Source organism: Oryx dammah, unplaced genomic scaffold (genome assembly GCF_014754425.2).
Source record: "Oryx dammah isolate SB20612 unplaced genomic scaffold, SCBI_Odam_1.1 HiC_scaffold_3, whole genome shotgun sequence".
In the NCBI taxonomy this organism is placed as follows: Eukaryota; Metazoa; Chordata; class Mammalia; order Artiodactyla; family Bovidae; genus Oryx; species Oryx dammah.
In genome coordinates, this window is record NW_024070187.1 from 65,952,022 (window position 1) to 65,974,062 (window position 22,041).

Sequence of the window (22,041 nt, forward strand, 5' to 3'; positions counted from 1 at the left end):
TAGTAAACAAAAGTATTGCCAAAGGAGAAAACGGAAGGATAAATGAGGAGTTTGGGAGTAACATATACAAACTACTATACATAAAGCAGATAACCAACAAGGACCTACCATTCTGACCCAAGGGACTATACTCAATACTTTGTAATCACCTATAAGGGAAAATAATCTGAAAAAAAAATAGATATACACCTATGTATAGCTGAATCACTTTGCTGTACACCTGAAACTAATACAACATAGTAAATGAACCATATTTTAATTAAAAAAAAAAAAAACCCATGACTCAGACAGTAAAGAATTCGTCTGCAATGCAGACAACCTGGGTCCAAACCCCAGGTTGGGAAGATCCCCTGGAGGAGGGCATGGCAACCCACTCCAATGTTCTTGCCTGGAGAATCCCCAGAGATATAGGAGACTGGCAGGCCACAGTCCATAGGTCGCAAAGAGTTGGACATGACTGAGCAACTAAGCACACACACACACAAAAAAAACAAATTAAACAAAATGAGCAAAAATGTTGGTTCCATGGGGAAAGAGTCAATAGGCAAGCTGGGGTTGTCCCCAGAGACCCAGACCTCAGACCTGGGCACATACTAATCTGCTCCTTCCAAGGGACCACTCCATTTTTAACCAAGGACACCTTCAGAAATTTGCATCTCCATTTTAATTTCAGGAAGGTCGGGAAGCTCAATCGTTATTCAGAAAAAGGCAGAATAAAATTCAGGATAGGCCAGGTTTAGAATGATAGTTACCAAGTCTAGAATTTACATTTTAAAAAACCAAAAACACAAAGACCAGAGGAGAAAGGGAGCTGGTCTCTCAAGTTTGGCAGAACTTTTCTACAGAATGAAACTGAACAAACACAGCCGCTCCTGGCTTAATCCTCCCATGTCCACCCTCGGGGCCTGGAGCCTGGAATTGGCCACCCCAAGTAGGCAGCTGGGGTGAGAGCTTTCAGGGGGCCTCCCCAGAGCTTTTTTTAACCTGGCATTTTCTGCTTATGGACTTTCCACTAGGGCAACCCTAGGTCCGGGGATTCACTTCGGCTGGGAAATCTGAGATGTCAGCTGGTTTGTGCCAAAGGAGGTATTTTTAGCTGAGACTTGGGGATTTCAGGATTGATACCTACTTTAGACCTCAGGGTAGGAGGCAGAAAACAGCCAAGCAAGAGCAGTGGGTGACTCTGAAGTTTTGCGGCAATGACTGCAGAGCTTACCTTGGAAGAGGCGGTTGTGTGCCTCCTGGTGGGGGAGGGCAGGCCAGCCTGGGGGGTGTCTTCTCAGCAATGATGCTGCACCTTCCCAAGGAGGTGAGGCCTAGAAGTCTTACCTTCATGCTAGTATTCAGAGAGACTCTCCCAATACCTACCTACCCACCCATCTACCTCCCTGCCTGCTGTATTGGCACCACATGAAACTTATTAGAAATGCTCATTTGGGGCCCCATCCACTAAGTTAGAAATTCTGGCAGCAGGATCCGGCAGTGTTGCATCAGGCCCTGCAGGTGATTCTCATGCACACTAAACCTTACTGATCTAATCACACCCTCACAAACATTCCTGGATAAAGGTACAAGAGCAAAATTTTACCCCTATCAAACCTACACAACAGTACATCTTTTTTAATTGACATTATTTTTAGCACATTTTTAGATTTACAACACTGAACAGATCAGTAAAGACAGCCAGTAATTCTTTCTAAACCATTTGTTCTTTCTCCAGCATGTGCTGTGCTAAGTCACTTCAGTTGTGTCTGACTCTTTGTGAACCTATGGACCATAACCTGCCCAGCTCTACTGTCCATGGGATTCTCCAGGCAAGCATACTGGAGTGGGTAGCCATGCCCTCCTCCAGGGGATATTCCCCACCCAGGGATCAAACCCACATCTCTTACATCTCTTGCATTGCCAGGTGGGTTCTTTACCACTAGCGCCACGCCTTACCCTAATGTGAAAAGACTTTTTCATCTTCCAGGGCAGTGATGAGACACCAGGTGAGTTTTGTTATCAAAGGTTGCAAATTGAGTCAGAGTAAGACATAGCCCCCAGTGCTTGGGGAGGAGAGCAGTCCCATACAGCAGCCCTAGAAAGGGGAAGCTGGGGGAAGCCAACTGAAAGTATCTAAGATGCTGTAGCCAGGGGAACACCCCCTCAAAAGAGCCTGGGAAATAATATTTGAGCATTCCTAATGAAGTAGCTTCCTATGGCTGCTGTAACAAATTACCACCATAATTACAACAACACAAATTTATTTCCCTCACATTTATGAAGCTCAGAAGTCTGAAATTGGTTTCACAGGCTAAGTCAAGATGTCAAGGTATCATCAGGGTCGCTTCCTTCTGAATTCTTTGAGTAGAGGATCTATTTCCTTGCCTTTTCCAGCTGTTAGTGGCCGCCTATCTGTATTCCTTGGCTGGTAGCCCTTCCTGCATCTTCAGAGCACATCTCTCCAGGCTCTACATCCATTGCCTTCTCCTCTGACTGACCCTCTTGCCTCCCTCCTATAAAGACACCATGGTCTCATCAGTTCCTTCCAGATATCCAGGACAATCTCCCCATCTTGAAATCTTAGCTAGTCACAGCTGCAAAACCCCTTTGGCCTTAAAAATGGTATTCACAGGTCCTGGGGATCAGGACGTGGCTATATTTGGGGGTCCATTATGCAACTTAGTACACTCCACGTGGCCCTGTACTGTCTAATACGGTAGAGACATTGGCCACATGTGGGTATTGAGCACTGGAAAATGCAACTCACCTGGATTGCTGTGCACTGTAAGAGTATTGAAATTTGAAGACAGTCTGAAAATAAGGTAATATATTTCATTCATAACTTTTATATCGAATTCCATGTTAGAATTGGGCTTCCCATGTTGCTCAGTGGTAAAGAATCCGCCCACCAACACAGAAAACAGAAGAGATGTGGGTTCGATCCCTGGGTTGGGAAGATCCCCTGGAGGAGGAAATGGCAACCCACTGCAGTATTCTTGCCTGGAGAATTCCACAGCAGAGGAGCCTGGCAGACTGTAGTCCATGGGGTCACAAAGAATCAGACACAACTGAGCACACACGCACTGTATACATGTGTGAATTACAAAATCTTGGACAGAGTGAGTTAAATACGACATATTATTAAAATTAATCTGGACCAGCCCACCCCCCGCCAGAGGCAAGGAGGCAGGCAGGTGACAGCCAGAGCTGGAAGGCGAGGGGCAAACTCCGCCCCAGAGATGGCATCCTCTACCAAACTGCGAGCAGGCTCCCAGTTGCTAACCAAGTCTTCCTGGGATTCTGGACGGTTGACATCTGCCAGGAGGGTCACAGCCAGAGATCAGCTCCCCAGAGGAGACATACGGCACACCTAAGAAGGCACTCCCACTGCACACCCAGGAAACCAAGCAGCTGGGATGGGGGAGGCGATAAGACACACCCCCCACCTGGGGTGAGTGCTCTTGCCAAGCACCTGGTCGCCTGAGCTGCTCAGACCTGGGAAGAGCACAAAGTACAGGCCCAACCGAGTCTGTGCCTTTGTGGAGTACCCGAGAACCTAAACCTGAGCAGCTTAGACCTGGGAAGTGCACGCAACCCAGGGCCCGCTTTAGACAGTTTCCCTGCAGAGCAACCTGGAGCTTGAGCAGTGTAGACCGGGAAAGCACACACACCGTGAGCGGGGGCAAACCCAATGTGGCCCAGACACTGCAAGAACTCCCCACACAAGCCAGTGATATTTGTTTGCAGTGTTCCTCCCTCCCCACAGTACAAGTGAACAAGTGAGCCTAAATAAATGACCATCTTCGCCCCCTTGTGTCAGGGTGGAAATTAGACACTGAAGAGACTTGTAAACAGAGAAACCCAAAATAAAGAGGGAACCGCTTTGGAAATGACAGGTGCAACAGATTAAAACCCTGTAGTTAGCATTGACTACATTGGAAGGGGCCAATAGACCTTGAGAAGAAGTATAAGCTGGAACAAGGAACCATCTGAAACTGAAACGATCACACACTGCCCTCAACAGCTCCAGAGAAATTCCTAGATATATTTTAATATTATCATTTTTTAATTTAAAATTTTATTTTTAAGTTCTTTATTACTCCTTTCATTTTCACTTTTAAAACCTACCGCTGCTGCTGCTGCTGCTGCTGCTGCTAAGTCACTTCAGTCATGTCCGACTCTGTGCGACCCCACAGGCAGCCTCCTACCAGGCTCCTCTGTCCCTGGGATTCTCCAGGCAAGAACACTGGAATGGGTTGCCATTTCCTTCTCCAATGCATGAAAGTGAAAAGTGAAAGTGAAGTTGCTCAGTCGTGTCTGACTGTTAGCGACCTCATGGACTGCAGCCTACCAGGCTCCTTCATCCATGGGATTTTCCAGGCAAGAGTACTGGAGTGGGGTGCCATTGCCTTCTCTGTTTAAAACCTACTATTACCTTTCAAAAAAAAAAAGACCCTATTTTTAAAGCAAATTTCATATATATATTTTTTAATTTTTGTGATTTTCTTTGTTTGTTTTTTTTTTTAATATTATATTTTCGAGAGTCTAACCTCTACTCTTGATTTTTAATCTTTGCTTTTTGGTATTTGTTATCAATTTTGTACCTTTAAGAATGCAATCTTCAGTATCCATTTTTACTTAGAAGTGTGATTACTGGCTTGATGGCTCTCTCCCCTTTTGACTCTCCTTTTTCTCCCCCAGGTGACCTCTATCTCCTCCCTCCCCCTTCTCTTCTCTACTTAATCCTGTGAATCTCTTTGGGTGTTCCAGGCTGTGGAGAACACTTAGGGAACTGATTACTGGCTAGATTGGTCTCTCTCCTTTTGACTCCCCCTTCTCTCCTCCTGGTCACCTCTATCTCCTTCCTCCCTCTTCTCTTCTCTATATAACTCAGTGAACCTCTCTGAGTGTACCAGACTGTGGATAGAAAATAGGGAACTGATTACTGGCTAGATTGCTCTTTCCCCTTTTGATTTCCCCTCTTTTCCTGGTCACCTCTATCTCCCTCCTCCCTCTTCTCTTCTCCATGTAACTCTGTGAACCTCTCTGGCTGTCCCTCACTGTGGATAATCTTTTCACCATTAACCTAAATGTTTTATCATTGGTGCTGTATGGATGGAGAAGTCTTGAGGCTACTGTGAGAATAAGACTGAAAGCCAGAGGCAGGAGGCTTAAATCCAAAACCTGAGAACACCAGAAAACTCATGACTCCAGGGAACATTAATTGACAAGAGCTCATCCAAAAGCCTCCATACCTACACTGAAACCAAGCTCTACCCAAGAGCCAACATGTTTCAGAGTAAGACATACCAAGCTACTTCTCCAACAATGCAGGAACATAACCCTGAGCATTAAAATATAGGTGGCCAAGTGAAGTCGCTCAGTCGTGTCTGACTCTTTGCGACCGCATGGACTGTAGCCTACCAGGCTTCTCTGTCCATGGGATTTTCCAGGCAAGATTACTGGAGTGGGTTACCATTTCCTTCTCCAGGGGATCTTCCCGACCCAGGGATCAAACCCGGGTCTCCCGCATTGGAGGCAGGTGCTTTAACCTCTGAGCCACCAGGGAAGCCCCATAGGTGGCCAAAAGTTACACCAAATCCATAGATACCTCAAAACTCACTACTGGACACTTCATTGCACTCCAGACAGAAGAGACCCAGCTCCACCCACCAGAACACTGATGCAAGCTTCCCTAATCAGGAAACCTTGACAAGCCACTTGTCCAACCCCACCAACAGGGAGGAACCTCCACAATAAAGAGAAATCACAAATTTCCAGCATACAGAAAGGCCACACCAAACACAGCAACCTAAACAAGATGAAAAGGCAGAGAAATATTCAGCAGGTAAAGGAACACAATAAATGCCCGCCAAACCAAACCAAAGAGGAGGAGATAGGGAGTCTACCTGAAAGAGAATTCAGATTAATGATAGTAAAAAAGATCCAAAATCTTGAAAACAAAATAGAGTTACAGATAAATAGTCTGGAGACAAGGATTGAGAAGATGGAATAAATATTTAACAAGGACCTAGAAGAAATAAAAAAGAGTCAATCAATAATGAATAATGCAATAACTGAGATCAAAAACACTCTGGAGGGAACCAACAGTAGAATAACAGAGGCAGAAGATAGGATAAGTGAGGTGGAAGATAGAATGGTGGAAATAAATGAAGCAGAGAGGAAAAGAGAAAAAAGAATGGAAAGAAATGAGGACAACCTCAGAGACCTCTGGGACAACATCAAACGCCCCAACATTTGAAACATAGGAGTCCCAGAAGAAGAGGACAAAAGAAAGGCCATGAGAAACTACTTGAGGAGATAATAATTGGAAACTTCCCTAAAATGGGGAAGGAAATAGCCACCCAAGTCCAAGAAACCCAGAGAGTCCCAAACAGGATAAACCCAAGGCGAAACACCCCAAGATACATATTAATCAAATTAATGAAGATCAAACACAAAGAACAAATATTAAAGACAGCAAGGGAAAAACAACAAACGACACACAAGGGGATTCCCATAAGGATAACAGCTGATCTTTCAATAGAAACTCTTCAGGCCAGAAGGGAATGTCAGGACATATTTAAAGGGATGAAAGAGAAAAACCTACAACCCAGATTACTATACCTAGAAATGATCTCATTTAAATATGAAGGAGAAATCAAAAGCTTTACAGACAAGCAAAATCTGAGAGAATTCAGCACCACCAAACCATTCAACAAATGCTAAAAGATCTTCTCTAGGCAGGAAACACAGAAAAGGTTTATAAACTTGAACCCAAAACAACAAAGTAAATGGCAACAGGATCATACTTATCAATAATTACTGTAAATGTAAATGGGTTGAATGCCCCAATCAAAAGACAAAGACTGGCTGAATGGATACAAAAACAAGACCCCTATATATGCTGTCTACAAGAGACCCACCTCAAAACAAAGGACACAGACAGACTTGAAAGTGAAGGGCTGGAAAAAGATATTTCACTCAAATGGAGACCAAAAGAAAGCAGGAGTAGCAATACTCATATCAGATAAAATACACTTTGAAATAAAGGCCGTGAAGAGAGACAAAGAAGGACACTGCTGGTGCTGCTGCTGCTGCTAAGTCACCTCAGTCATGTCCGACTCTGCACAACCCCATAGATGGCAGCCTACCAGGCTTCGTCGCCCCTGGGATTCTCCAGGCAAGAACACTGGAGTGGGTTGCCATTTCCTTCTCCAATGCATGAAAGTGAAAAGTGAAAGGAAGGCACTCAGTCGTGTCCAACTCTGTGCAACCCCATAGACAGCAGCCCACCAGGCTCCCCCATCCATGGGATTTTCCAGGCAAGAGTACTGGAGTGGGATGCCATTGCTTATCTGAAGAAGGACACTACATAACGATCAAAGGATCAATCCAAGAAGAAGATATAACAATTATAAATATATATGCACCTAAAATAGGAGCACCACAATATGTAAGGCAAATGCTAACAAGTATGAAAGGGGAAATTAACAGTAACACAATAATAGTGGGAGACTTTAATACCCAACTCACACCTATGGATAGATCAACTAAACAGAAAATTAACAAGGAAACACAAATTTTAAATGATACAATGGACTAGTTAGACCTAATTGATATCTATAGGACATTTCACCCCAAAACAATGAATTTCACCTTTTTCTCAAGTGCACAGAAAACCTTCTCCAGATAGATCACATCCTGGGCCATAAATCTAGCCTTGGTAAATTCAAAAAAATTGAAATCATTCCAAGCATCTTTTCTGATCACAATGTGTTAAGATTAGATGTCAACTACAGGGAAAAAAAAACTATTAAAAATACAAACATATGGAGGCTAAACAACACACTTCTGAATAACCAACAAATCATAGAAGAAATCAAAAAAGAAATCAAAATATGCATAGAAACGAAGAAAAATGAAAACACAACAACCTAAACCTATGGGATTCAGTAAAAGCAGTGCTAAGGGGAAGGTTCATAGCAATACAAGCCTACCTCAAGAAACAGGAGAAAAAATCAAATAAACAACCTAACTCTACACCTAAAGCAACTAGGAAAAGAAGAAATGGAGAACCCCAGGGTTAGTAGAAGGAAAGAACTCATAAAAATTAGGGCAGAAATAAATGCAAAAGAAACAGAAGAGACCATAGTAAAAATCAACAAAGCTAAAAGCTGGTTCTTTGAGAAGATAAATAAAATGGACAAACCATTAGCCAGACTCATCAAGAAAAAAAGGGAGAAGAATTAAATCAACAAAATTAGAAATGAAAATGGAGAAATCACAGCAGACAACACAGAAATACAAAGGATCTTAAGAGAGTATTAGCATCAACTATATGCCAATAAAATGGACAACTTGGAAGAAATGGACAAATTCTTACAAAACTACAGCTTTCCGAAACTGAACCAGGAAGAAATAGAAAATCTTAACAGACCCATCACAAGCACAGAAATCAAAACTGTAATCAGAAATCTTCCAACAAACAAAAGACCAAGACCAGATGGCTTCACAGCGGAATTCTACCAAAAATTTAGAGAAGAGCTAACACCTATCCTACTCAAACTCTTCCAGAAAACTTCAGAGGAAGGTAAACTTCCAAACTCATTCTATGAGGCCACCATCACCCTAATACCAAAACCAGACAAAGATGCCACACAAAAAAAATAAAGCTACAGGCCAATATCACTGATGAACACAGATGCAAAAATTCTTAACAAAATTCTAGCAAACAGAATCCAATAACATTAAAAAGATCATACATCATGACCAAGTGAGCTTTATCCCAGGGATGCAAGGATTCTTCAATATTCGCAAATCAATCAATGTGATACACCACATTAATAAACTGAAAGATAAAAACCATACGATTATCTCAATGGATACAGAGAAAGCCTTTGACAAAATTCAACATCCATTTATGATAAAAACCCTCCAGAAAGCAGGCATAGAAGGAACATACCTCAACATAATAAAAACCATATATGATAAACCCACAGCAAACATTATCCTCAATGGTGAAAAATTGAAAGCATTTCCTCTAAAGTCAGGAACAACACAAGGACGCCCACTCTCACCACTACTATTCAACATAATTTTGGAAGTTTTAGCCACACCAATCAGAGCAGAAAAAGAAAAGGAATCCAGATTGGAAAAGAAGAAGTAAAACTCTCATTGTTTGCAGATGATATGATCCTCTACACAGAAAACCCTAAAGACTCCACCAGAAAATTACTGGAGCTAATCAATGAATAGTAAAGTTGCAGGATATAAAATTAACACAGAGAAATCCCTTGTTTTCCTATACAATGACAATGAGAAAACAGAAAGAAACTAAGGAAACAATTCCATTCACCATTGCAACGAAAAGAATAAAATACTTAGGAATATATCTACCTAAAGAAACAAAAGACCTATATATAGAAAACTATAGAACACTGATGAAAGAAATCAAAGATGACACAAATAGATGGAGAAATATACCATGTTCATGGATCAGAAGAATCAATATAATGAAAATGAGTATACTACCCAAAGCAATCTATAGATTCAATGCAATCCCTATCAAGCTACCGACGGTATTTTTCAGAGAACTAGAACAAATAATTTCACGATTTGTATGGAAATACAAGAGACCTCAAATAGCCAAAGCAATCTTGAGAAAGAATAATGGAACTGGAGGAATCAACCTGCCTGCCTGGCTATACTACAAAGCTACAGTCATCAAGACACTATGGTACTGGCACAAAGACAGAAATATAGATTAATGAAACAAAATAGTCCAGAGATAAATCCATGCACCTATGGACACCTTATCTTTGACAAAGGAGGCAAGAATATACAATGGAGAAAAGACAATCTCTTTAACAAGTGGTGCTGGGAAAACTGGTCAACCACTTGTAAAAGAATGAAACGAGAACACTTTCTAACACCATACACAAAAATAAACTAAAAATGGATTAAAGATCTAAAGGTAAGACCAGAAACTATAAAACTCCTAGAGGAAAACATAGGCAAAACACTCTCTGACATAAATCATAGCAGGATCCTCTATGTCACATCTCTCAGAGCAATGGAAATAAAAGCAAAAATAACAAATGGGACCTAATTAAACTTAAAAGCTTCTGCACAATGAAGGAAACTATAAGCAAGGTAAAAAGACAGCCTTCAGAATGGGAGAAAATAATAGCAAATGAAGCAACTGACAAAGAATTAATCTAAAAAGTATACAAGCAGCTCATGCAGCTCAATTCCAGAAAAATAAGTGACCCATTCAAAAGATGGGCCAAAGAACTAAACAGACATTTCTCCAAAGAAGACATACAGATGGCTAACAAACATATGAAAAGATGCTCAACATCACTCATTATCAGAGAAATGCAAATCTAAACCACAATCAGGTACCATCTTACACCAGTCAGAATGGCTGCTATCAAAAAGTCTACAAACAATAAATGCTGGAGAGGGTGTGGAGAAAAAGGAACCCTCTTACACTGTTGGTGGGGATGCAAACTAGTACAGCCACTATGGAGAACAGTGTGGAGATTCCTTAAAAAGCTGGAAATAGAACTGCCATACAACCCAGCAATCCCACTGCTGGGCATACACACCAAGGGAACCAGAACTGAAAGAGACACATGTACCCCAATGTTCATCACAGCACTGTTTACAACAGCCAGGACATGGAAGCAACCTAGATGTCCATCAGCTGATGAATGGATAAGAAAGCTGTGGTATGTATACACAATGGAATATTACTCAGCTATTAAAAGAATGCATTTGAATCAGTTTTAATGAGGTTGATGAAACTGGAGCCTATTATACAGAGCGAAGTAAGTCAGAAAGAAAAACACCAACACAGTATATTAACACATATATATATGGAATTTAGAAAGATGGTAACAATGACCCTATATGCGAGACAACAAAAGAGACACAGATGTAAAAAACAGACTTTTGGAATCTGTGGGAGAAGGCAAGGGTGGGATGAGTCGAGAAAATAGCATTGAAACATGTATATTAACATATGTGAAACAGATCACTAGTCCAGGTTCAATGCATGAGACAGGGTGCTCAGGGCTGGTGCACTTGGATGACCCTGAGGGATAGAATGGGGAGGGAGGTGGGAAGGGTGTTCAGGATGGGGAACACATGTACACCCATGGCTGATTCATATGAATGTATGGTAAAAACCACCACAATATTGTAAAGTAATTAGCCTCCAATTAAAATAAATAAATTAAAAATAAAATCAATCTGTTTCTTTTCACTTTTTCAAATGTAGCTACTAGACAATTTTAAATTACACATGTGGCCAACATTATATTACTGTTGGCTGATGCTGCTATAGACCACAAAGGAAGCAGGGTAATGCTAAATTTCAATTGTTTTATTTTTGTCTTACAGTTAGAACCTAAATGTTGAAAGCAATATATCTTCTTTCAACCTTCTCTAGGGAAAGCAACTGATGACACAAAATTGAAATTTCAAATCAAGAGGTTGTTACTTAGGGACGTGTACAACTAAATTCTCCACTGGAAAACAGGAACATATATATGTACATACATATATATATGTAGCAACTTGTGTTCTTACAAAGCACTTTCATAAAGCATTATTTCACTGAGCCATCAATCAGAATCCAGAGAAAGGAACATTATTCCCATTCTTCCAAGAAAGAAATCGAGCCTAATGGGAATTTACCTGTTACAGTGGCCCCCAGCTAATAAGTGATGGGTAAGAACCTGAGCCAGGTCTGTGTGCCGCAGTGTCCAGGGTTGCCCTGAGCTTATCTTGGCTCAGGTTTAATGATTTAATCAAGCTCACTCTACTTCCTGAGTTCTTTTATATCTGATTCTTTCCAAATTTCAGAGATCCCAGAATTCTCTTCACCTGGAAATTTTATTCCCTTGCCACTCTGAACCTATTTTTATTATTTTTTATTTTTTAACTGTGAACACAGAGGAGGTGTATCCTACCTACCCAGGTGAGAAAGGACTTTACCCTGTGTTAAACTCCTGTTCAGCTAGAGGCATACCTGGTACCAGACAAAGACACTACCAAAAGTCAAACTACAGACCAGTATCTTTGATGATATAGATGCAAAAACTCAACAAGACATTAACTAAGTGAATCCAGCAACACATTTAAAAAAAAAATCATACACCACAATCAAGTTAGATTCATCCCAGGGTCAAAAAAATAGTTCAACATACACAAATCAATATAATACAGCACATCAACAAATGAAAAGACAAAAACCAAATGATCAACTCAACATGCAGAAAAAGCATTTGATAAAATTCAACATCCACTCATGATGCCACTCTTGCCAAAGTGGGCGTAGAGGGAACACACCTCAACATAACAAAAGCTGTTTCTGACAAACCTGCAGCCAACAATAGAGGCATGCCTGGCTCCCAGCTTGATGTGGACCACCTGTTGCGAGGCCCTCAACACCCATGACTGTCTCTCTACACCTTTTCTACCATGCACAATCTGCATGCCTAGGTGAAACGCTCAGATCTGACTTAGAACCAAAGAAGATATCCCCAGACAAACCTGGCTTCTGGTGAGCAAATTTCCTTTGATAAGTCTTCCTTGGAGTTGAACAGGCCATTCTGCACTTTGGCAGAGGTCACTGTGAAAAGAAGTGGCAAAGACCCACAAAGAGGGAAGCAGATGCCAGCATCAGTTCAGATACCCTTCACCCAGCAGCACTTCTCAATCGAAAGAGAGGAGAGAAAGCAAAAGGATAAGGGTACGATGAGCTCCTCATTTTTTCTGCAACATGAAAATCTAGTTTTTAGATCTAGAAAGGCCCTTGCTGCTGCTACTGCTGCTAAGTCGCTTCAGTCGTGTCCGACTCTGTGCAACCCCATAGACGGCAGCCCACCAGGCTCCTCCGTCCCTGGGATTCTCCAGGCAAGAACACTGGAGTGGGTTGCCATTTAGAGAGTGTCTAGTCCTCATTTTATACATGAAGAAACCAGGATCTGAAAGTTAATTGACTTATGTAAAGTCTCACAGCAACTCAGTATCAGATAAAGACTAGAGCTCCCATTTCTGATTGTGTCAAATTAAACAAAATTGCTTTAAAGGATCCACAGAGAAACATTAAGTGCAATCATACAGTTTTGATTTCCAAACCGCCCTACAGAGGAGTGGCACCTTGCTTGCAGGATGAGACTCTGAAATAGGTACACAATCCTGAAAATCACGTAATATCGAAATAATCCTTGAAAATCCTTAAGAAAGTGCCACGTTGGAGACCAATATAACTTCTGTCAATCAATCCCAGATGGTTAGTTTTTCCAGAGATGGAACAAGCTCAACAGTTGAGTACCAGATTAATTAATTGGCCTGAGGTTAGAAGGAAAAAAAAAGGCATTGATCTTTAAATACAGGATCCCATGTTGGCCTGCAAGCTGGATACATATAAAAGGCACTGGAGTTCTGAAATTAATACCAGATTCCCTTCTCTTCATTTGTGCTCTCACTCCAGGGCACTGAGCAGAACAACAGGCAAAGTGACTCATACGATGTCAACAGTTCTCTCTTCCCTGCGCTCCCGATAATAGTGTTTACCACGTAATTAGAAACGAATTTTCTTCACACACACATGAATCTCTGTTTTGTTCATTGGTGCATCCCAAGTGCCAAGCACTGTGCCTGGCACATAAATGTTTGTTGAATAAATGGACGAATCTATTCCTCTTTCTGTCCAGGTGATGCAACTGAATTCTTACAAGGTTATCTTGTTCTAGCACGTGGCTCTTAAGTTCTCAGAGAGTTATATTGCCCTGGCCAGAAAAATTCACATTGAACTGTTCATAAAGATTGTTCAGTACTCATGGGGTTCATGGACACACAATTAAAATTTTCTGGTGCTATCAACCTTTAAGATACAGCTGTGACACTTTAGCAGAATGACCTTCATGGCTCTGGAGAGCCTAGCATCGTTTACTTTCATAGCTGCATAAGAACTTTTCCTTAAAACTCTCCCAAGCACTAGAAACAAAAGGTACTCTCTAAATGCTGTTAGCCCGAAAGTTCCAAGGAAACTCAAGCTAAGCTCAAACTAGTGGCACCAAAACAACCTTTACAACCCATAGCTATATTTTCTGCCCTACTCTTAAGCCAACCTGTTGGTTGGCTGGCCCTTTTTCACAGACGTCCTCTTGAGCTGCTTGTAAGTTTCAGCACTGATACTGAATGGCCAGATGGATGACATACAGGAGCACCCTGGATCCCCAGCTACCCCCAACCAGCACCGATACTGCACTTGTCACCACAAGCTCTGATGGTCTGAACACGGAGAAATGTACAGCAGGAGAATATTCAAACAGCTGCTGAAAGGTGAGCTGAGGGAGGTCACTGCCAGCAGGCTCAGAGGAAAACATGATTTATAGGCATCCTTCAGCAGAGCTCAGAGCTGAGCAAACACGGCTATGGAGCCCTCAGCAATGCGGCCACCAGATAAACCAGTGCTCTGGGACAACAGCAGCTCTTTCTGAGCAAAGAGAAAGAAGGAGAGCAGGAAGATGGGCTGGGGACAGTGACAGGCTTAGGAAAGGGCAGCTGACTCAGCGAGCCAGCCCATGTACTCTACACCCATGTGGAAAGCACACATACTCTCCCAACCTGCATGCTGGTTGCCTATAAGAATAATAAATATTATGGACTATGCACTAAAGCAGATTTAGCAAAGTCCTAGGAACAGAATAAACTTAACGCAGGGAAAGGATTACCTGTCTGCACATCTGTACTGGCTTGAATAATGTCCCTCAAAAATTCATGTCTACCAGAACTGATGCTTCTGAACTGTGGTGCTAGAGAAGACTCTTGAGAGTCCTTTGGACAGTAAGGAGATCAAACTAGTCAATCCTAAAGGAAATCAATCCTGAATATTCATTGGAAGGACTGAAGCTGAAACTGAAGCTCCAATACTCTGGCCACCTGATGTGACAAGCCAACTCATTGAAAAAGACCCCGATGCTGGGAAAGGTTGAGGGCAGGAGGAGAAGGGGGGCACAGAGGATGAGATGGTTGGATGGCATCAACAACTCAATGGATATGAGTTTGGGCAAACTCTGAGAGATGGTAAAGGACAGGGAAGGCTGGCGTGCTGTAGTCCATGGGGTGGCAAAGAGTCAGACACAACTAAGTGACTAAAAAATAACAAAATGAAGGGTTATTGGGACATAACCCCACTATAAGTGAAAATAGATCAATATTGTCATTCTTATGGAAAATTGTACAATACATAAGGGTACATGTGGGTACATATGGAGAGGGAAATGGCAACCCACTCTAGTGTTCTTGCTTGGAGAACCCTATGGACGGAGGAGCCTGGAGTGCCTCAGTCCATGGGGTTGCAAAGAGTCACACATGACTTAGCAACTGAACAAGGGGTACATAAGAGTGAGAAGAGTCTCCGTCTATTATATCAGAATTTCTGTTCTAAAACTAGGAAAACCACCAGCCATAAATCTCACTGTGAAAGGAAAAGGATGCTACATTAGCAAAAATCATCAGTGATGGGAGACTTTCTAAGGATTTTGTGACTAATACACACACTTGATTGATTTATAATAAATACTATATATCATTTATTCTATAATTATATAAATTATGCCAATTATAAACACCCATCTACTGTTCAACAAATGCTCTGGCTGTGACACAACAGAAGGGATTCAGCTATATAACACAAGAGGGAAAGAAGAGGAAAAAAAGCAAAGGGAAGTGCTGGACACAAAAACCTTTATCATCTGAGAGTCTCATTAAATTATCACTCAAGCAAAGAGCTCTAGAACTAAGAGAACACTCCTCAGTGAATGAGATGTTCTGTCTACACTGTCTAATACAGTAACCACTGGCCACATTTGATTACTGAGCACTTGAAATGTGGCCAGTGAGACTGGAAAACTAAATAATTTTTAATTTAATTTTGATTCATTTAAATGACCATAATAATTAAATAACCACATGTGGCCAGCAGCTACTCTACTGGAGGGCACTGCTCTAGTTAGAATCACAGAAGGCTGGCTGTAGAGACAAACCTGAGAGCCTCAGAAATCTGAGATGTGACCAGCTCCACAAGTAAAAACAGGGGAGGAAGCCTTCACAGAAGGTACAGCTGTATGTAGAGTATTTCTAGGACATATTTGGGCTTCCCTGGTGGCTCAGGTGGTAGAGTCTGCCTGCAATGCAGGAGACCCATGTTTGATCCCTGGGTCGGGAAGATCCCCTAAAGGAGGAAACAGTAGCCTACTCCAGTGTTCTTGCTTGGGAAATCCCATGGACAAAGAAGCCTGGTGTGTTGGCTACAGGACATATTTATTTCCTTAATCTTCACATGCTCTTATAGATAGTCAGTGATCATCTCCATCGGCTGGATGAGGAAATGAGGGTTCAGCAAGATTCTCTGACTTGCCCAGGTCCTTACAGCTTTTACAGGCTAGGGCCAGAGATCTGAATATGGCTTTGACATCAAAATCCATACTCTAGTCATCAAGGCACTCCATTTACAGCACCTTTCACTCTTGTGATGTCTTCCATTTCCACCCTCTCTGAAGGGTCTGAAACACAAAAATGGGTATGCATGGATTAGTGTATATATGTGTGTCTGAGTAGATTTTGCAGAACAGGTACAGGTCTGAGAATTACTTGAGTGTTTAGTGTGGATCTAGTATTCCATACAAATCAGGATCCTCTAAGCAACCAGCCCCATTTTCCACTTAATCAAGAAGAACAGGAGGCAAGAATGAGTACCTGCTTACTAACTTATCAAGGCCAAATTGGCAGATTAAATAAACCTTCCTGGGACACATTTAGCACTATTTCTATCATCCAGCTTTCCTGGTCCTCAGGGAGCCCCCATTTCCCTGGCCATAGTGACACTTAGAAACCCCAAGACTACAGGTCTTCACAACAGGGGAGGCTGGAGGTAGGGGAACGAGGAAAACCGAAAGACGGGATACCTAAGAAATGGTATGTAGGTTTGAAAATAACTGGTTTCAAATCAAGAGTGACAATGCTAAATCTGGGCTGCTCAGCTTCTCCCCCAATCTCCTGTTTGTCTCCAGCAGTGGAAAAGGGCAAGTGAAGGTCATTAGATACCGCAAGTGTGGAAATCAGGTGAATCCATGGTGGGAAAGATGGCCCTCCCAAGACAAAACCACAGGTGGTTTGTGGTGGAGGTGTGGATCCCTGCTGTGCTATAAATAAGATTTCTGCAGTATTATGAAGAACGTTTCTAATGGAACTAATTGTGCATCCCTTTAAAAAGTTTCATTATGCCTGAAAATACACTTGATGAGATTAATACAACAATCCTTATTTGTCTAACCTCCTGGAAGTTTAACTGAGCCTTTCATCCCTGTCCTGTGCTCCGATCCTGCAAGGAACCCTCTGGGAAGAGCCCCTTCCCCCTAAATAAAGCTTTACAGCATTTTGAGGTTGTGAGACTTACGTGATCCACACCCAAATAACTCTGAAAATAGTTCATCCTCGTGCAACTCTTGGTGTGTCCTAGGAAGAATTCTATGGAAAACCAGCTTAGCCCAGTAAGCACATTTGTCTACCCAGACAGCCAGTCTAATCTCTCAAGCTCCAGGAACCTGGCTGTGGGGACTGATTTCTAGCCTAAGTTTACACAACAAAATTATTAACACCAAATAATACAACCTAGCAGGTGACTGTTGTGGGCTTTTTAAAAACCCATTGTTTCCTGTCATTTTCTCTGGGCTACTCCCAAAAGTGGGGCTTCCTTCACAGCTCAGTCGGTAAATCATCTGACTGCAATGCAGGAGACCTGAGTTTGATTCCTGGGTAGGGAAGATCCCTTTATTCCTGCCTGGAGAATTCCATGAACAGTGGAGCCTGGCAGGCTACAGTCCATGGGGTTACATGGGGTCGCAAGAGTCAGACACGACTTAGTGACTAAACCACCACCATTCCCAAAAGTAATGTGTTGCAACATCTTTAATTTCTAACACCTTTAGCTAAAATATAAGTGTCTTTGGGAAATGACCACCACTAAGTCCTGACTTCACTCCCTTTCTGGTGGCAGTCGACCAAGGAGGGGTTGGGGGAGACTACAAAATACAAATGTGCACAGAGAAGTCGTCTGGTCTTATTCAAGAGTGAGTTTGTCTTTTTAGTACATTGTTCTTAGAAGTTTCCCGCGGGAGGAAAGCTCCATTTTGAATTGACAGGACAGCTTCCCTGGGAATGCCCCGCCTGGCGGCTTCCCTTATGAGCTCCTAGCTCTGAGCGCGCAGAACTCTGTCCTAGGAATACCGAGTAGTGCAAAAAGTGCCTACATCGCCATCCACCGGCCGGGAGAGGGTGGCAGCCGGAGTGCAGAGCTCGCCGCAAGAGCTGGGGACGAGTCCTGGCAGGATTCGACCCAGTAACACCTAACCCGCGCAGCCCTCCATCCCCGCCCAGAGAACCGTCTCTGGTCCCCGGCTCTGCGCTGCCGGAACCCCGCAGCAGCAAGTGGACTCCGGGACTCTCCTGACATCGAACAAGAACAGCGCGAAAGAGACCCAGTTCCTGGGGGATCAGGCCAGCGAGGACCTTCCCTGTTCCTCTTCCCTACCTTTCTTCTCCCAAATCAGGGGCAACGCTGTCCCTTCCCAGGACAGGATCAGAGCCCGCCGAACCCAAAGTAGCTGGAACCTGCGTCCCCAGGCGGCCCCGCGCTCCTTGCGCCCAGGGCCAGTACACGCCGCCAAGTTTGCGCACAGGGGACACAGGAGTTGCCAGCACCCTGCAAGTCGGACCAGTCCTAGGATGCCCACGCTCAGATGGTCCAATGATCACCGGCACCACTGGTGGCAGGGGAACTGAGCGTGAATCCGGGAGCTCGGAGGGACGGAGACAGGCGCGCGCAGTTGAGAAAGGAGGCTTACGTCTGGGACATGGGATGCTGCGCGCTCCTTCCAGATGCGCAAAGAAGCCTTCGACCCCCAAGGGGCTGTTTCCAACGTCTCCTTCAGCAGCCTCCTCAGGATCCCGGACGCCGCCGAGTCCACTTGATGCGTGGAGGACTCCGTGTTGAAGAGGGGCAGTGGGGGGAGGGGGGTGCGTACCTGGGACATGACGACGCCCCTGGCAAGGAGAGTGTGGTCTCTGGACCGACCTGGCTCGAGGGCTAAAGGAAACCCTATCCATGACCCTGCGCCCAAGGACTGGTTATAGCATGGGGCTGGGACAGCCGAAGCTCACCGACGGTGGGGGAAGGTGGCACCCAAGGGGAGGAGGGGGCGGGACAGGAATGACTGACCCTGAATCCATACGGACTGAGAGGTCATCCGACCTGTCTGGCGACAGGATCTTACCCGCTCCGGGGCCAGGGCTGGGCGGTAGCGCTCTTCCGGAGCCAGGGCAGGGGACTGTTTCGTGGAGAGCATGTCTCCCTTTTTCCTCCGTCCACTCTTGGTCTCTTTTCTCTCCTCTGCGTGCGTGCCCCTGGGAGAGGCAGTACGGATTCCTTGCTCCTCGCTCAGGAAGAGACAAGTTGCCCTTCAAGGGACAGGGGCCCCACATTTTGTCTGCTCGTCAGATCCTACCCGCGGACCACTCCCTCCCTTCCCTCGTGTCCCTAGGCCCCACCCATAAAAACCCTTGATGACAGATCCTCCGCAACCCCACCTCTTCTAGGCTGTTTTTCAAATAAGTTATTCTTCAGGGGCTGGGGGGTAAGCCAAGTGGACCGCTGGTCCCCTACCCAAACCCTCCCCCACACTTACGACCCGCGACGGCAGCATGGAGACGGCGAGAACTGAGTGTTTGGGCTGGGGGAGACAGATCCTAGACCAGTCTCTTGGCCTGAGCGTAGCCAAGTAAAAATCAAAATAACTGCAGCCACTGTCAATTAAGGGCCAAGTTTGTTATCTCAACAAAAACGTATGTTTTCTAGGGTAATCATTGTTTGTTTTAGAAAAATGGAATCGAGATTCTATGTTTAGGGAAGAAACTGCTTTTGCAAGACTGCCTGAGACTTTGCTAAAGCTGCAGGGACCCGGGAGTAACGCAGAGTCAGCTTCCAAACGCCTGGTGGCAATTTCATGCCCAGAGCTTCCACAGGCTGAACCCTAGAGGCCAAGAACTCTGTGCCTTTCGGCCACTCACCAGCAGCCGCTTCTCCTCCTGCAGCTTCCAGGAGAGCACCGCAGGTATTTGCAATGATAAAGACTATCACCTGAAGCCCAAGAGAGTTGTCATAGGCTTGGCAGAAAAGCACTACATTGAGTTTTGCTGAGAAATATTTTTTTTTAATCCAACCTCGATCAAGATCTAATGAAAATTTCACAAATCACTCATTAGGTTACTGAATAAATCCATCTCTGGTATTCTGGAGGCGGCTATGAATAGTCAATAAAAACAAGTACCAGGCACCTGTTCCCTCAATATTACAACTGGAGAGGGGGATAACTTGTAAAATTGGGGGTGGGGGAATCAGTATTTTGCTTCTGAATTGAAATGAGAAAGTAGATAATGTAATAAGTGCATCATACAATAGTTGAAATCGGCAGAGAATCAAAGTAACCAGCCTAATTTTAAGTTTACACAGTTAGTAAGTACGGAGCTGGAATTCTGCAGAGGCAGGGTAATTTCAGGACTATGTTCTAAAATATTGTCTCATCACACGTCATCATTACCACAGGAACACCAGCCTAAACTCAAGAGCCTAAACAATTTGTCCATGAGCAAACCCCCTAGTCTTTCATTGCAGTCAACTCCATCTATAAAATGAGGTTGGATTCAATCCTCAATGTTTCTACAGGCATTCTGAAGCCAAGGATGGATTGTTTATTCAGCTCTTTTCACTTCCACTTTCTGCCCTCTGGTGGAGGTGCTACAGAAACTGTGACATTCAAGTAGCTACATTAGGGAATCTGAACTAGCCACTACTATATAGGACCATCCTTCAGAGAACTAAAGCTGACTGCACTGATTGTGTAAAACAGCCTTTTCTAAGCTTCCTTTTAGCAAGAAAACCCAACCAATGCTAGGTACCAGTGGCAACAGTAAATATCTGAGATAGTCTTTGCATGAAGGTAAACAGCTATTTTTATATGCTTTGTAACAAACTTCTTTGATATAAGGAATCATAACAAATGTTAGAAACCTCATAACATAGGTTATGTTATGAACCAACTTGAATTTGCAGCAAGCTCACAATAATATTCAATGACCTATGAACTATTCCTTTTTTAAAAATTTGCCATGTTTGCTTTTCAACTTGAGTGAAAACCATCACCTAGTTTCTTATAATACTTTTCATTTTACATAAACAAATATTTACATCCTTTTGAAATTTTTATTGTCTAATATTTCAAACATATATCTATTTGGATGGCTTAAAAGAAAAAATCTTAATGGGATTTATGGGCAAATTAACTTAAAGGTAGTGAGTATACCTCTGGAAAGGGTGACTTTACAGATCAAACGTGGGTCACATTGCATATTACGGACTGATTTCAGTGCCTAGTACTACAAATGAAGGCCATTTGAGAACAGGAAAGAGACATCTCAGAGAAGCAGCCAGTATTCCAGGATGAAAACAGGAAAGCAGCAGCTAAAATAGATATGTTATCCCAAGACTTACCAATTTATCTATTCATTCAACTAACACTCTAATTTAAGATTTGTTAGCTGCCAGATGAACAAAATAGAGTTCCTGCCCTTAGAGAACTTTCGGAAATAATAAACACATTAAACAAACATACACAAATGTAAATAAACTATGGAAAAATACTTGCAAGTAAGGTAAGAATGTATTTTAGGGAGTTTAAGCTGAGATCTAAAGATACAAAGACTTTAAAATAAAAAATATATGAAGAACACAGCAAGAAATAGGCAAACTGGACATTTACCAATTGCAGGGAGAGTTTACTTAAGAGGCAAAAACAAACCCATATCTGGAGTAATATATTCCAGCATGCTGAAATGTTCTGTATATGATAAAAATAGCCCATGTAGACATTGTTTGCTGTACATACCATTTCTGGGGTATTAATCCCTTACTCTAGAGTA

The 22,041-nt window shown here is 43.0% G+C and overlaps 1 protein-coding gene across 2 annotated transcripts in view; it reads right to left on the reverse strand.

The window, feature by feature from the left end:
• Positions 1–19,599, reverse strand: part of CORIN (corin, serine peptidase) — a 293,429-nt gene extending 273,830 nt beyond the window's left edge. The window contains exon 1 of one of the 2 annotated variants that reach the window (XM_040238148.1): positions 19,341–19,599. In XM_040238148.1, coding sequence (XP_040094082.1) covers positions 19,341–19,412 — 72 coding nt within the window. In that variant the 5' untranslated portion in view covers positions 19,413–19,599. Of the gene's footprint in view, positions 1–18,911; positions 19,257–19,340 lie in introns of those variants that run through there. The other variant, XM_040238147.1, reaches the window with a different exon arrangement.
• Between the last annotated feature and the right edge of the window lie 2,442 nt (positions 19,600–22,041).